The sequence below is a fragment of the Sinohyriopsis cumingii genome, chromosome 9 (genome assembly GCF_028554795.1).
Source record: "Sinohyriopsis cumingii isolate HCF-2022 chromosome 9, ASM2855479v2, whole genome shotgun sequence".
Classification (NCBI taxonomy): domain Eukaryota; kingdom Metazoa; phylum Mollusca; class Bivalvia; order Unionida; family Unionidae; genus Sinohyriopsis; species Sinohyriopsis cumingii.
Window position 1 is genome coordinate 7,363,110 of NC_142969.1, and position 15,509 is coordinate 7,378,618.

At 36.8% G+C, this 15,509-nt stretch overlaps 1 protein-coding gene across 7 annotated transcripts in view; it reads left to right on the top strand.

Annotated features, from left to right (window-relative positions):
* The first annotated feature begins 4,673 nt into the window (after positions 1-4,673).
* LOC149791228 (uncharacterized) overlaps positions 4,674-15,509 on the top strand; it is a 44,947-nt gene continuing 34,111 nt past the window's right edge. For 5 of the 7 annotated variants that reach the window (XM_089969702.1, XM_089969701.1, XM_089969703.1 and 2 more), the window contains exons 1-4: positions 4,674-4,912; positions 9,463-9,672; positions 11,206-11,327; positions 14,367-14,523. In XM_089969702.1, coding sequence (XP_089825828.1) covers positions 4,825-4,912; positions 9,463-9,672; positions 11,206-11,327; positions 14,367-14,523 — 577 coding nt within the window. In that variant the 5' untranslated portion in view covers positions 4,674-4,824. The remainder of the gene's footprint in view (positions 4,913-9,462; positions 9,673-11,205; positions 11,328-14,366; positions 14,524-15,509) is intronic. The other 2 variants (XM_089969704.1, XM_089969706.1) reach the window with 1 other exon arrangement.

A 15,509-nucleotide genomic window follows, 5' to 3' on the forward strand; every position in this document is an offset into this window, starting at 1 on the left:
ATTCCATTTTCACTAGCATTAGTATCCAAAATGAATTGTTTTGAAGTGTCAGGGTATGTGAGTATTGGTGCTGTTGTTAACTTAGATTTTAGCATTTCAAACGCTTCTCCGCACTCCTTAGTCCATTTAAACGCCCTTCCTGACTCTGTCAGTTTATGTAAACAACTAGCGATTGACGAAAAGTCTTTTATGAATCTCCTATAGTAGGAACAAAACCACGGGAAGCTGCGAAGCTCCTTCACATTCGTTGGCGTAGTCCAAAATTTCACCGCCTCGATTTTTTTAGGGTCGGTTTTAATTCCCTCTTCAGACACGATATGCCCTAAGAATTCAACTTCGTGTGCAAACAAGTGACACTTGGAGGGTTTAAGTTTAAGGCCCGCCTGTTGCAATCGAGTGAAAACTTCCTGTAGACGGCTTAGTTCCTCGTCGAAAGTTTTGCCGAAAATAATTATGTCGCCCAGATATATCAGACACGTTTTCCATTGTAAACCTGCTAAAATAGTCTCCATCAGCCTTTCGAAGGTAGAACCTGAATTGTATAATCCAAAAGGCATTACACGAATCTGATATAAGCCATTTGGTGTTATTAAAGCTGTTTTGGGTTTATCTTGCTCTTCCATTTCTACTTGCCAATATCCACTCATTAAATCAAGGGTAGAAAACCACGATACACCTGAAAGTCGATAAATGAGTCGTCTATACGTGGTAGAGCATACGCGTCCTTCACAGTCACTTGAGTGACTGCTCTATAGTCGATAAAAAATCGAATCGTTCCACCCTTCTTACGCACCAGCACTATAGGCGAAGCCCAAAGGCTTAATGATGGCTTTATAATGCCTTGAGTTAACATACTCTCAACATGGTCTTCAATTTCATCTCTTGAGTGAATAGAAATTTTATATAGCGGTTGTTTTACTGGTCTTGCGTCCCCTGTATTTATCTTGTGACGTATTTGATTGGTTCTGCCAAGGTCATCTTTTGATTTAGCAACTAAACCCGAGAACGCACATAGAAGTTGGTCAACTTTTTTGCATTGGGCCAATGTAAGACCCTTTTCCGTTTCTTGAGATAACTTTTTCAGGTGTTCAGGCATTTGGAAGGTTTCCACTTGAGCCAATAATTCTCCAGAAACATCACCAACATAATCGTCATCCACCGGTACATAAAGACCCATAATAGTTCCAGCATGGACAACATTTGTTTCGTCGGTAACGTCGATGACCCTTAGAGGAATGACATCGTCGGATGTAGCCCTAATAAGTATTTTTTCCTACTAGAAGTTGCTTATTTTCAACAAATCGTCCCTCTGGTTCTACAACCCCGATCAAACCGAACGAGTGGTTATCACCTTCTGTTTGTAATTTGCGAGGAATGTTCATTTCGTGCCTTGTAGGGATCGATATTGTCTCTGATAACACAACTCTATCGCACTCCATCGAAATTGATTTGATCACATCGTATGATAAAATGGCGTCCCGAATAGTTAAAATGTGATTCACAGAGTCAATTTTGCTTCCTACTTTTTCTAGGAAATCTAATCCTAACACTCCTTCTGCTGTCAAGCCCATCGTTGCAACGATAACGCAATGCTCGTGACGTTTCCCTCCGAACGACAAGGTAAACTTTCCTTTACCGACTACTTCTAGCGGTTACCCATCTGCACACAGAACGTTCCCAGTAACCTCATGTAACCGAGGTCGATATTCCGGCGCCATCCTCTCGTAGACACCCTTTGCTATCATGGTAACCGTAGCACCTGTGTATATTAAGAAGTTGACACCCAATCCGTGTACAGATCCCGGAAGGTACATCCCAGCATCTTTCATCGTTGCCTGTCCAGTTATATTCATAGGCCCGGAATCACGGTCCCACCCCTGTCCCATGGGGTGCGCCCACCCTAGTTTTCCGAAAGTTTGAGCTTGCTTTTTGGACAGTCTCTTTTGAAATACCCTATTTCTCCACACTTGTAACAAGATCTTGCCTTCGTTACGTTTTTCCTTGCAGATTTTGCCTTCAAATCCTTTAGTAATGTCTTGAGTTCCGCAACCTCTTTCTTAAGTTCCTGGATATCACTTAACCCTTCATCAGACATTGTCACGGTTCGTGCATATCTTCCCAAATCCTTTCGCGGCAGTTCGGCTCTATTAAAGGCTTCGAGTTCTACTCCAATCTGAATGGCTCCATCAAGGGTTTTAGGGCGTGCCCATTGTATTCTTAACCTAAGTTCGCTGTCAGTTAAAGAATCGATAAATTGCTCCTTCGACAGCGTTTCGAGTAATTCTTCTGGGGCCTTTGGATATGCTTGGGAAGCGAGTCGGCGTTTCGCTTGTCCCAATTCTGGAAGTGTTTCATGTTACCTTCTAAGGCGGCTTTTTAGATGTACGCTGTAAATTTCCGTTTGGTTTTTTGGCGCGAACCTTCTTTCTAGTGAATACATGAGCCTGTCATAATCTGAAGTTCCAGATCCCAGTAGCTGTTGGGCCTGACCCCTGAGACTCACTGCTAGATAAAGCCCTTTCTCTTCTTGAGTCCATTTGTTTATCCCGGCACACGAACTAAACTGTGTTTGAAAGTCCATCAGTGGTGTGGAACCGTCGAACGTTTGTGGTGTTACAAGCGGTCATCACAGTTTATTTTGTTGCAAAAAGTCTAATCTTCTTTGGGCTGCTTGATTTTTTTCCAGAGGTCTCGATGGCGTTATTTGATGTTCAATTCCGATAGTCATAGGTGTACTTTCTTCTATTTCAAGTTCCAGTTGCCGAATTTCATGATTAATTCTTTCTTGTGCATCCATCATTTACGAGACTGTCCGTGATTGCGCCATTTTCATTTATTCTTAAGATTTTCCAGGGTTTGCAGCTACTTTACGAAAAAAATGACCACACCGCTGTCACCAAAGTGTGTAGCATGCAACCCGGTCTAGATCTTACAATGGACTCTCTTATACTAACTTAACTTCTAGATTTTCTCAGTTTTTTCTATCCTCCCTATAACTCTGACAGTGACATATTACAATCTTTTCCAAGATCACAAGGTCATTAACCTTAAATGTGAAGTCTATAACAATATAACTGCCTAGAGAACACGCACCAGCCAGCCTCTGTACTTATCATATCGTCTCTCCATTTTACGGCACCATTAGGTAAACGCACTGACCTAGTGCGACCTCTATCACTTAACAGTCTAGTTTTGGGAACTATTTACAAAGTCAACAAAGATACCTTGCTACATAACTATGGCCTTTTAAAAAACTACACGCAAATATGTGGACGCTCATCAAACTGCAGGCAACATTGAATGTTTACAAAGCAATTTTTTGGTAACGCATCTTATGTTCATGCGTAATATGGACTGTGTACAGACGCCGTGCCAAGAATATGAAATGTTTTCACAAGGGCTGCTTGAGAACACTGAAGGATAAAATGGCAGGAAATGGTCCCAGGCTCAAAGGTTCTCACACAGACAGACATTCCAAGCATCCACACTCTTCAGATGAAATCACGGGTGAGTTGGATACACCACATTACCAGGTTGTCAAAAGATTTCCCAGCGTTATCGAAATGATTTTAAAGTATTTTAGTTTAGGTACGACACTGGCAAAGTTTCGACTGTGACTTTGTAAACTACGAAACAAAGTCACGTGGGACAATAACAAATGGTGCGCAAATTGCAACAAGAAACTGAATAATTTCACCAGAGTTCGAAACTATGTTATATTCACCTAATATAATAATATTTTGACTCACCGTGTCACTGAAAGAAGAAAGTGGATGTCAGAATTTAAATACAGAATAAAATCCAATTATTGGTGTTCATATCTAATAATAAAGACGTGTTACATAACGGTATACCTGTAGTCAACTAGCGTGCAGAAATAGTAGTTACCCTGTTGGAGTTGCTATACATTATCTATGTTATATATATATATATATATAGAGAGAGAGAGAGAGAGAGAGAGAGACAGAGAGACATAGAGACAGTGAGAGCGAGGGGGGGGGGGGGAGGAGGGGGAGGGAGGCGGTTTTCCTCATCAGCTTGAATTTGATTGAAAAGTAGCCGACGGGTGTCCTAATGTAAAAGATTTTTAAGGAGAAACTGCACGATCCACGTGACTGAAGTTTCGATTCTATGACAATAACCGAGTTAACAGAGATCGTTGTGATATGATGGCCCATTGTTGTACAGGAGACATGGCACACGTTTTCGTCCACATATACTCTCGGCAGTGATAGTCACAATGCCAAGACCTCACGCTCAGAGAATAATACTGTATTGACGACTCACCGTAACCTTGTTTGGGTACCTGGAACTGGTCGCTCATGACCGCCCCATGGTGGTAAAGTTCCCACGACATACAAGTACAAACATATATACACGCACAAACACACTAACATAAACGGAATGGATTTACGCATTATTATCAATTTCATACATGAATCATCTCATTTAATTTTTCATAATCGTCTTCGTCACCGTTGTTATTGCCAAAAAGACAATATCAGCATTATCTGTATCATCATTATCATGAGCAAATCTAAGGATGAATACACCAGACACATGCGTCAGTACATTTTTATTACAAGAATCCTTATAGGAAAGTGGCTATTCATGTTCACATCTATAAAGTCACACATCCCGAGTATATGTATACTTACAACACGGAAGAAAGCACCAGAACGTTAATAGGTTTCTTTTTTCTTGTTCAGATATGAATAATAGCACAGCAGGAGATGGTGCATTTAAGTACTGCCGGAAACTGTTCATAAAATGACGACATACACATGCACAGTTGTTAAGTACATGGATCGAAATTGAATTAACATGGCATGGCAGTCGTTCATTAACAAACATAGGACATCCAAAAGGACAATGGGACTACTGTACATCATAATTAGTCTTCTTGTAAATGGTACGTATTAACATAAAGAAGTTCATCTACCGCGGATACAGAGCAGTTGTATCTCTCTCTCTCTCTCTCTCTCTCTCTCTCTCTCTCTCTCTATATATATATATATATATATATATATATATATATATATATATGCCGATATACCACACACATTATTACATACATTAGTAATAACATGGCTTTTAAAGTTTTGGTATAAAGCAACATGTTATAAAATATCCCATTACTGTTGGTTTATCAAATTGTGATCCTCCCATTAATACGCATATATAACTATTGATTCAACATTAGGTTGCATTTCAACAGCAGGCTACTGCTTCTATATTCTCTAAATCTGTGATAAATATCCACAGATGAATCATTTTGCGTTTTAATAAAATGACCATACCAATATTAATAATCCCCGTCTCTTAAATAAATGACCATGTTACAGATTTTCATCGAATCCTCTCTGCTATTCCCGTCTCTCTTATATGCACAAGGGAGAGATAGCCGGAAATAAGTGTAGTGAGAGAAAAAAAAAGAAAATTGAACTTGCTCCATGTAACTTACAAGAACTTGGGATTTTGTAACGGTTAGATGCACACGCCTCACTGGAATTTAAAACAGTGTTCACAATACCGCTGATACAAGGTTGCAATAACTTGTCAATATTTGTATGACACATCTATTTGTAAAGAAGAATACAAATATTGTAATATGTTTAACGATTTTTTTGTTTTTATTTCTTACTGCATGTTTTATAACATCAATTAATATGGATTTAAATACATATTGTTTCACATTAAAATTTCGGAAGCCACCTAATATATTGACAAACCAACAAAGAGAGAGAGAGAGAGAGAGAGAGAGAGAGAGAGAGAGAGAGAAAGAGAGGGAGAGAGAGAGAGAGAGACTTACCTCTATTAATCTGCTGCTTTGCCAAACAGTGTGATAGAAATGCTGACGGACCTTCGGACAATTTAATATTATGTAATCTGGTTTTAAAACCTTATTGATAAGTTTTGATAAGATAGGAAGAAAACAAATAAAGCATTACACAGTACAGTATGTGTGTTCCTTTTAACCAAGAAAAGTCTCGACAGGCCATTGCAACTTTGTATCATTGGTACCGTGAACACTCTTATGTGTACACCAAACCTCAACGAAGACAAAGGTTCTTAAGGGTTACTTGGTGCAAGTTCAGTTTCGTTTATCGCTCACTCCACTCCACATAATTCCCTGTATTTTGCCCCTTGTGCATGAGAGAGAGAGAGAGAGAGAGAGAGAGAGAGAGAGAGAGAGAGAGAGTAGATGGGATTATATACCATGTTTATTTCATTTACAAAAAAAGACAAAAAAAACATGGACAATAGCTATTTTGTCGTTATTTTCTTACGTCGGTAATGATTATTCAGTAGAAATTAATTATTGATTTAGAGAGTATTGAAGCAATTTCCTGCTATTAATACATAATCTACTGCAACAACAATGTGTATATATGTGTATTAAAGCCTCTCCTAATTTCATTTTCTTTTGCGGGGTGCTCCAAAAGTAGTGATGTGATGCATTCGACAAATTCCATTAGTGACTGATCTAAAAACAAGAACATTTGCACGTGGCGCCCAAATTGTTTCGAGAGGGAACAAGGATAGGCAGGCCTCGTTTTAAAGAGGATCTCAGAAGAAAATCATGCATAACATACAAATAATACTAAGTTAATATTGGTGATCAGCTGGTGCGCTTGAATATGCAATGAAGCGCGAACTTGGGCAGAATACAATCAGACATAGCGTGGTATTAGTTACTTATGTTTACAACGGTGACGTCATCAAATCTTGTGTACCCACTTTCGACTGAGATCGGTTGAGCCACAGGTGTCGCTGATCACAACCGGATTAATTCGTACACATGTGGAAAATGACAGTGTATATCTGTCTGAAGGAGATTATTACAGGGCTCGTTATGCGATGAAACGTCTATATTATCTAGTTTTAATGGAACAAAAGCACGTTTAAGGACAATACCCTTCATGATTCAATACTATTCAGATTATCTGGTATATACGACTGTTGCACTTGAGGGTGTGGTCGTGTCTATTACACGCCATGGGCGGATCGCATTTGGATGCACTTATGGTATTGTTATATCAAAACGCAAAAAAGCCATGCTATTTTTAAAGTATGTGACATATATATATATATATATATATATATATATATATATATATATATATATAAAGAGAGAGAGAGAGAGAGTTGGGGTGGGGCATGGAGAAAATGGAATAGGGAAAGACAGCCTAATTATAGTTGAAATGAACGTAGATTACTACGTACACAAATTCATAAATCTGATTAAGCAGATACATGTAATGGACACATACATATTCACTTGTGCGAACATAATCACAGACCAGACACGATAATGCGTTTTCTCTTCCTTTGAGATGTACTCTGAGTTAAATATCCACTTCCACGACTGTGCCTAACAGCCATATAACAGCACACAGTTCCTAGCGGGAAAAGTAGCCTCCGAAATACGACTTTCACTTTAGAAACTATATATTGGAATACATATATCTTAAATGCTGGTTCCTTTTATATGTACCGTACTATTCTTTCTTCATAAGAGTTTTGATGTTTTGGGGTAGGATCGCATTTCCTTCATGCTACAATGCCTGGATTGATGAAGGGTCTTAGTGTTCCACCAATATGCATTTTTAAATATGTGGTTTGTAGCAAATATTGGGGTGGGTGTCTTTATCAGATGCCCGAATTATGATTAGAACCATCGATGTTTTGGAGACAATACAGTGTTGATATTATATTAAAACAAGCGTCTCCACGCGTATACCACAAACCGCAAAGGAAGTGTGTCGTACATTTGAAATATTCGACCACATAAATGAATCGAGGAATTTCATCATCAGAGTAATAATTCATTTCAGATGTAAAATGTGACTTTGTCAAGCCTAGATAGTATGTAAATATTTCTAGAGGTAGCTTCTACAGTTTTCTACCTGTGGTTGGTCATGGTGACAACACCACAATTACGGCCATAGTGACAATTTGAATTTTGTGTGGAAAAGCAGAAACCAAATGAGAGGAATGATTTATATGCAACACTTTTTAAGTCGCAAAGAATATAGAAATGGCGTCAATATAATGATTTGCACAGAAAGGCGGTTCCAAAATAAGATTCATCTATTCTGAGTCATACCTACTACATAATTATCAAGGCGAGAAAATTGCTAAAAAAAATACAATTTCTGTCTGTAGGGAAACATTGCTGAAAATATTGAATATATATCTTAATTGATATACATAGTGAACGGTGCAATTACACAAATAATAACTCCCTACAAATTTGCAAGGCGAACATGTACTATTTTACGTATAACCCGGGTTGTTCACTCTTAGTAATGTTATAAATTATGGAGAAGATACTGGAATCTCAGAATATACAACTGTGCAATTACAAATTGACACATAAAACATACGAAATTGTACTTCCTGACATATATACATTGCAACAGGATCATTCCGCATAAGTGAACATATGTTCCCAGATATTTTCTGAACTTTTTCCGATAAATAAGTGCAAAACGAACGTTTGCGTACAATTCAAGATTTTTTTTTTGTTTTTTATTGTTTGATTTTTTTTAGAAAGGAGCCGCATGCGCCTTAAGTGCTTTTAATGTGCTTCTGTGTATATGTGGCCCTCTGCAATCAATTATTTGCCATTATGTTGTTGTAGTTGTTGTGGACGATGTTGCTGTTGTAGGCTGGATACTATTTTTGATATTTTTGAGCACAAGACTGACTACACACGGCGGCCAATATAATTGTTAGACAAAGAAGCTGGGAAAATCATAGGAAGAACCATCGACACCACGGGAAGCTACTTGTACACGTTCTCACGCACCCTTATAAGCCTATCCCGAGACTCGAACCCACGCAGAGAGAGTTGAGATCCGCTATTATCGGTATGGGCGAGCACTGGATACAATTCGGCCACACATCAACACTAACATCATTTTGGATACAAGATATTGTGCGTGAGAACAAAAGTTTATTCGAGTAAACTGCATTCATTGTAATATCCCCTCCACCCATGCAACAATGATACATTTCCTGACAGATCTACAACTGAGAAATTTTTTTCATGTACAAAATATTCAACAGAAAGAAATGTATTGTGAGGAGGGAAAGATTAATAGAAAACTAATTGAGACATTGAACATTACACCAAGGATTATTCATATATGAGTAGAACGTAGTCCAATTTTAATGCCTTTCTCCATAACTTTTAAAATAGTCAGAATAAATGTGGTATACTTTCAAGGGACATAATCCACAGATGCTTATTGGATCACATTATACTCAATCCTCGTATATGTGTTGAATCAATACTGACAACGTTTGAGAAAAACTTACTTTTTTAAATGGGATCTATGATACACTGTATGTACGATAGCCGCTAGGACAGACTAAAGCGCCATCAAACCCAGAACAGATATATAGTAATGGTTTATTTCAGCATCTATTTAATTATTTATCTATCCGTTCCAGATGAAGTTCACTCAGAATTTGAAGTCATGGAGTCTCCAAGCCCATCCTTGTGGATAACAGCCTTACACCGTTGTAATAGTAGCAGACGCAATTGGACCGTTGCCGTCCCTGCTGTAGATTTAGCAACAATGACAGTTACAGATGAAATCGCTTTGAAAGGAGAAGCTTGGGTTGGCTACTTACAGTCATATGAGCATTTACTTTACATGGGTAAGGTTGTATCTTAATGAGAAGGAACGATATGATACAAAAATAGATATCATGTCAAGTCGCGTGTGTATTTTATTACCACGTATATTCTTCATTTTGATCAATAAGCAGTAAAATATATTTGATGTCGATTATAAATGCTCAGTTTAAGCAATAATGTATATTCTGAAATTCTAAATCAACAATACGATCTTGTATCGGAGGAAGGACAATACCAATTTTGGATATGTTTGGCTCACATAAACACGTTGATAGTGTTTGGGACACCATATCAACAATCAGGTTAGACCTTATAAAATGGCAACACTCAGGTTAGACCGTAAACAATGATGAATGAAATGACTAAGATTTTGACTTTTATATCATTCATGCCCTCTGCTTTAATATAGCATGGGATGTACAAACACACGGAATGGTATGGGAATACAATAGTCGAGGTGTCTTACTTCCTCATGGTGTCGTTTACACTTGTCATCAATTCAAATACAAATTCGCATTTATATAAGATATGTTTAAACTATCTTATACTTCCTTAATGCATTATTACATTCTTATGGATTAGTATGTATTCTATGCTGTATGCAATATTGATTCCAGTATCCTACCTCGTATAAAGCTGAAAGAAAAGATCTTCACCTTATTGGGAAGACATCATACTTGTAATAATTACGTTTCTCTTTTTGGAAATACAAGTGTTAGAATGAGATTTAATCAATGAACTGAAAATAAATCAATATGCTCTGTGTTTGATAACGATTCTACGTTGTTAGCAACTTCCGTCAGAAACCAACGTATCATACGTACCTAAACGTAGCATAATATAGTGTTCCATTAACTTTTTTTGAGTCCTTTGAGAATTTTTTTCTAAGAGATCTTCGGACGATTTTTATATTTTCACAATTTGCAGATATTCCAAATGGAGGGACCGATGTAGCTCTCTGTATTAACTATGTCTAGCATATATATAAACGAATGTTTAATGCAGTCTAAAGGCAGCAAAATACACAGCAACAAGCGAAACTCATGGCGTCCTTGGATAGTTCTGATCACTAAAAGGGTTTGAAAACCATCCATCAAAAACTAATTTATATTTACGCTCCGACGTTGGTAATCCATGCTTGAGTCATTATGCTCTTTGTGGGAGGGAAGCGGATAGCATGGCAGACCCATAAGTTTCCAGCGATGCTTCGAAAGCATACCATACTTGTTCGTTTTCAGTAATATGAGTAATTGGATGTGTAAGGGCATATCATTGTATCTTGCATGAAGTTCTGGAATCCGCTTTCATTAAACTTTGAAACTCTGGTAATACTCGAACCATACGTTTGCCCTCTGTAAAATTAACACGCTCGGTATTAATCCCCACAAGAAGTAAGACGTTTAAAACCGAATGCTTCATGCAAATATTATATCACAGTGTATAAATAATAAACTGTTATACAAGCTGGACATTGCCTATTTTGCCGATTGAATACCGAACACAATATCAACCTAATACATACAATTTTTATTGTATTTGTATTGTATTTTCAGGTTGTGCTTCTCAAGGAATATTACGACCATTCGTATCTGCCGAATTCAACCTTGGAAGAAACGCGAACCGACCAGGTCTGTGCTATTCTGTTTGTGGATTACAGGGATATATCGGTCTACAGGTATTACATGTGTTATTCATTTCATGTATTTTAATTTGTGCACCAAGGTTCAGATGGACTTTTAAAAAAGAGAGAAATATATGATACAAATGTGCAAGCAGTAGGAGTCTTTAACATAGGGCAGATGATATAAAACTTGTTCCTAGAATATAAATGATCTGATTGACTTTAAAGTTTCGCTAACATAAACGATTTTCTGTGATATTTTGTTTGTCTTGTCTACGTTTTGTATTTGCCTTTGAAAAAGACTCATCAAAGAGTCGAAAGCGCTTAGGCCCGTTAGATGCTAGTTTCACACTGTTTGTTGTCAGTTTATTGCATTTATCTTAATCAATCCCTGACACACGTGATCCCTTGCTGGATCCAGTGCACTTGAAACAATTAGTATTCGCCAAATGATTTGTATTATATATATATATATATATATATATATATATATATATATATAGAGAGAGAGAGAGAGAGAGAGAGAGAGAGAGTTCTCCCAATTTCAAGATGCATGCACATTTGTGCGCTGTCATCAAAGTATGTGTTCATTACAATATTAATTTTGATACTTACCATGGTAAGTTGGCTTGTTAGAATAAACTTCGCTCACTGTATTCGCATGTGCTTCAAGAAAGGCAAGCAAATGCTATCTGGTACTTTGAAGATATTATTTTCCATGAAACGGAATGCCTCCATGATTATTTTACTATGCCTCATTAAAAGAAAAGGTCAAAGTATTCCATAAATGGTGTCCATTTATCAAGGCTTGTCAATAGTATATATAATCTATGGTTGATTTTTGGTTTCTAAGGTTATTATTATTATTATTATTATTATTATTGATAACTTGTTGCAGCTCTGTGGTCACTAACTAAGTAACACAGAAGCCAAACCATCAAGGTTTGTTAACTTAACAAATAATTTAACTTGCAAAGCATAAAATGAAAATGTAAAAGTAGCATACAGTATAATGAATTATCTTTAAATCATTCCTAGCAAGATATATTGAAGTCCAAAATAATTGAATGTTGCAAATAAATTTCTCACTCTCGAATCTATCTCAGATATGAAATAAGAGTCCGAAATAGAAATGAATCCAAAATAGGGATGAATATGTTTGGTCGGTTCTTCCCTTATGTTCATCTTCAGAAGCCTATTAAAATATTTGTCGCAATATACCCTTCGTGACAGAACGTTCTACCCTCTCTAATTTTTCAAAATACATATTCATGTGACCCAACGCATCCTATGGGAAATAACTTAATCCTTCTAAAAAAAAAAACACCTGACCAGAAACATAGATATACATAACACTTTTCATCATCTATATTTTGCTAATCTTAGTCCCTACCTGCAAGAAGAAAAAAAAAATATAAAAATAACGAGTTCACCACATTATGACTGCTTTGATTTAGACCGGGATTGTTTATATCATACTGCACTGAGTAGAGCCTCTTCCCGCCTAATCTTAAAGCTCGTTCAACTCGTCCGACTTAACACATGGCAGAAAAGCTTTTCAGTGAACGCATTATTATATCATCCTACGTGCAATATTAGTAGTATTACTATTATTGTATTTATCTGTTGGATGCTTTATGTATACAATTAACTCGACATATTGAATATATTTTAGTCAGTTGTAGGTCATTATTCTAAATTAAATAACTCAAAGGCTATTTTTTCATAGACCTTGAGGATGGAATGATTTCAGACCGTACGGTAATAGATAATAAATGATAAATGCATTGAATGAAGTTTAATATTAAGTTCTTTAGATATTACCCACTGATGAGACGTTATTGTGTGCTTCAATACAGTCATATACGAAACAATCTTTCACAAACACCTAAAGGACTTTCTACGTTTGCAAGATCTTTACAATACAATGTCGACGAATAAAGATTAAGAAATTTCATCAGATTTTTGAACGATAAAACGAGGATCGAAGTAAAAATGGTGTATTGTGAATCTTAACTATGTTTATTTTATGTGTCTTAAAACAGATCTTAAAAATGACAGGTTTATGCTATAATATTCAACTGAAACTTTACATAACGCTTTAACACAGTTCATGAAGAACGGTCCTGAAACGGTTATAAAAATGACATTTTGCATGGTTAGAATTATGTACTCAGTGTAGCTCGCAGGCGATATAAATACGCACAGGTAAAAACCCATCCATATAATCGATCGAGACAGAAAAAATAAAACTACATATTCCTCGATTCAACTTTGGTCTAAAACAGATTTGAATCAGAAAGATAAATGAGAGTAAGTCTTTTAACAATTACAACGGCCGCTCTAATCGAAATTGTATATAATAATGCAGTACATGCATCAAGCTCAATAATAGCGAAACGGCCTGCTTGCGAGACACGTAACTGCAACCTCTGCTAACTTCAGTCTTAAATGTGATGAAAATACTGAGTATCTCGATTATTGTGAAAGTACCTCAAAATGATAATGAAAAACGGAACGTGTTTGCCTCTTTGTGTGTACTATATTCACAGCAGAAGATCAAACTAGTTCAAGTGTCAGATTCAGGTCGCGTTTGAGGTAGGAAAAGGCAATCCTGCACCTGTGGTCTACACTGTAAAACACTCATATGAATGTTAGCAAACAAGTATCAGTGTCGGTTGCTTTGCATAGACAACAGATTTAATACGTCTTTTGCATATATTTGTTATTGGCCTTGATTTGATTGTGTATGCATTCCAGAGTTACATTTAGAAGCATTGGTTAGCTTTTCCACTTTTAAAATGTTAGCTTTCTTAAACTGAAATCACTGTGTCTTGAACTTTCTTTGTGGTGGTAATCAATAGAATGCAACACATTTAGTATGCATGTCGTATGTGTATTGTAATATATTCCTCATTGTTTTCTATACAAATTAAGAGTACTTTAATTTACTAGTTTTAGAACGCACTTCATACAGAATATATACTCCACTTGCAAAACATCATTTGTTTTCCATCATGTTCAAAGGCTTCTAATAACATATAAATATGCTTCATTATATAAACGTTTGGTTCTATTATTGGTGTGTTTCAGACAGGGTTTTGCTATTGCATTACTACAAGGAACATTTCTGCCCCAGACACCCTATCTTTCAACAGCAGCTGTAAGAAAGAATTACATTGTCGAAATGGAATGTTTTGTGGAGCTAAAGGATACAGCAATATATCGGTTTATCAGAAGGGTAAATCAGGTCGAAAATGGTAGTGTCATCAGTAGTAAATGGGGGCACCCTAGCGACAATTGGAATTAGCATTACAAGACCCCTTGGGCAACTCTAGCACAATGGAAAATTAACATGGAGAAAAATCGTGGGTCACTCTAGCGACAAGGGAAATTTAACATGGAACTATAGTGTGGGTCTGTCTAGCGACAAGGGGAAATTAACATGGGAATAGAGTTTGGGTCTGTCTAGGGACAAGGGGAATTGAACATATGGAAATTGAACATGGTGGGTCTGTATAGCGTCAAGGGGAATTGAACATGGTGGGATTGTCTAGCGACAATGATGGTAGAGGGTCAAACACAACAGAGACAGAAACATACATACACTAGTACAAGCGTGAGATTTATATATAAAGCATTACCAAGACCTGAAATCTTGCTGGGGTGTTAAAAAATTTGCATAATTGTAATGATGCTATAAATAGCTATAATCAAGGAAATGCTCAACGACAAAATGGATGTGACTAAAAGTAACGCTAAAATGACGAAATTGTCCCAGAATTTAAAGGAAAATAAACATATCCCCGAAAATTAAGTTACAATGGTTTAGACTAAAATGGATAAAATTAGTAACTACTTACAATATCAACTTCTGTGACGATCGTGAAAAAATACCTATGTATCTATAATCAGCTGAAATTCCTATGAAATCCCACTATCTATTTATAGCTCCAACTTGTGGGTTTTTCCTTTGGAAAATCCCACTATCTTTTTATAGCCTCAGCTTGAGTGACGTTCCTGTTTATGAATTCTAGTATATATGTATAGCTACAAAATGTGGAAATCCCCAAGTCGATATTTATAGTCTCAAAATTTCCAGCGTCAGTGACGTCACTGTACTGAACACTAGGGGATAAATGTCAACAGTGTTGCAAGTGGCTGACCTGAATACACGCTACTGCAGGTAGGTAGGTAGAGTGTATCTGATAGGGATAAAGTGAGTTTTTATAGGGA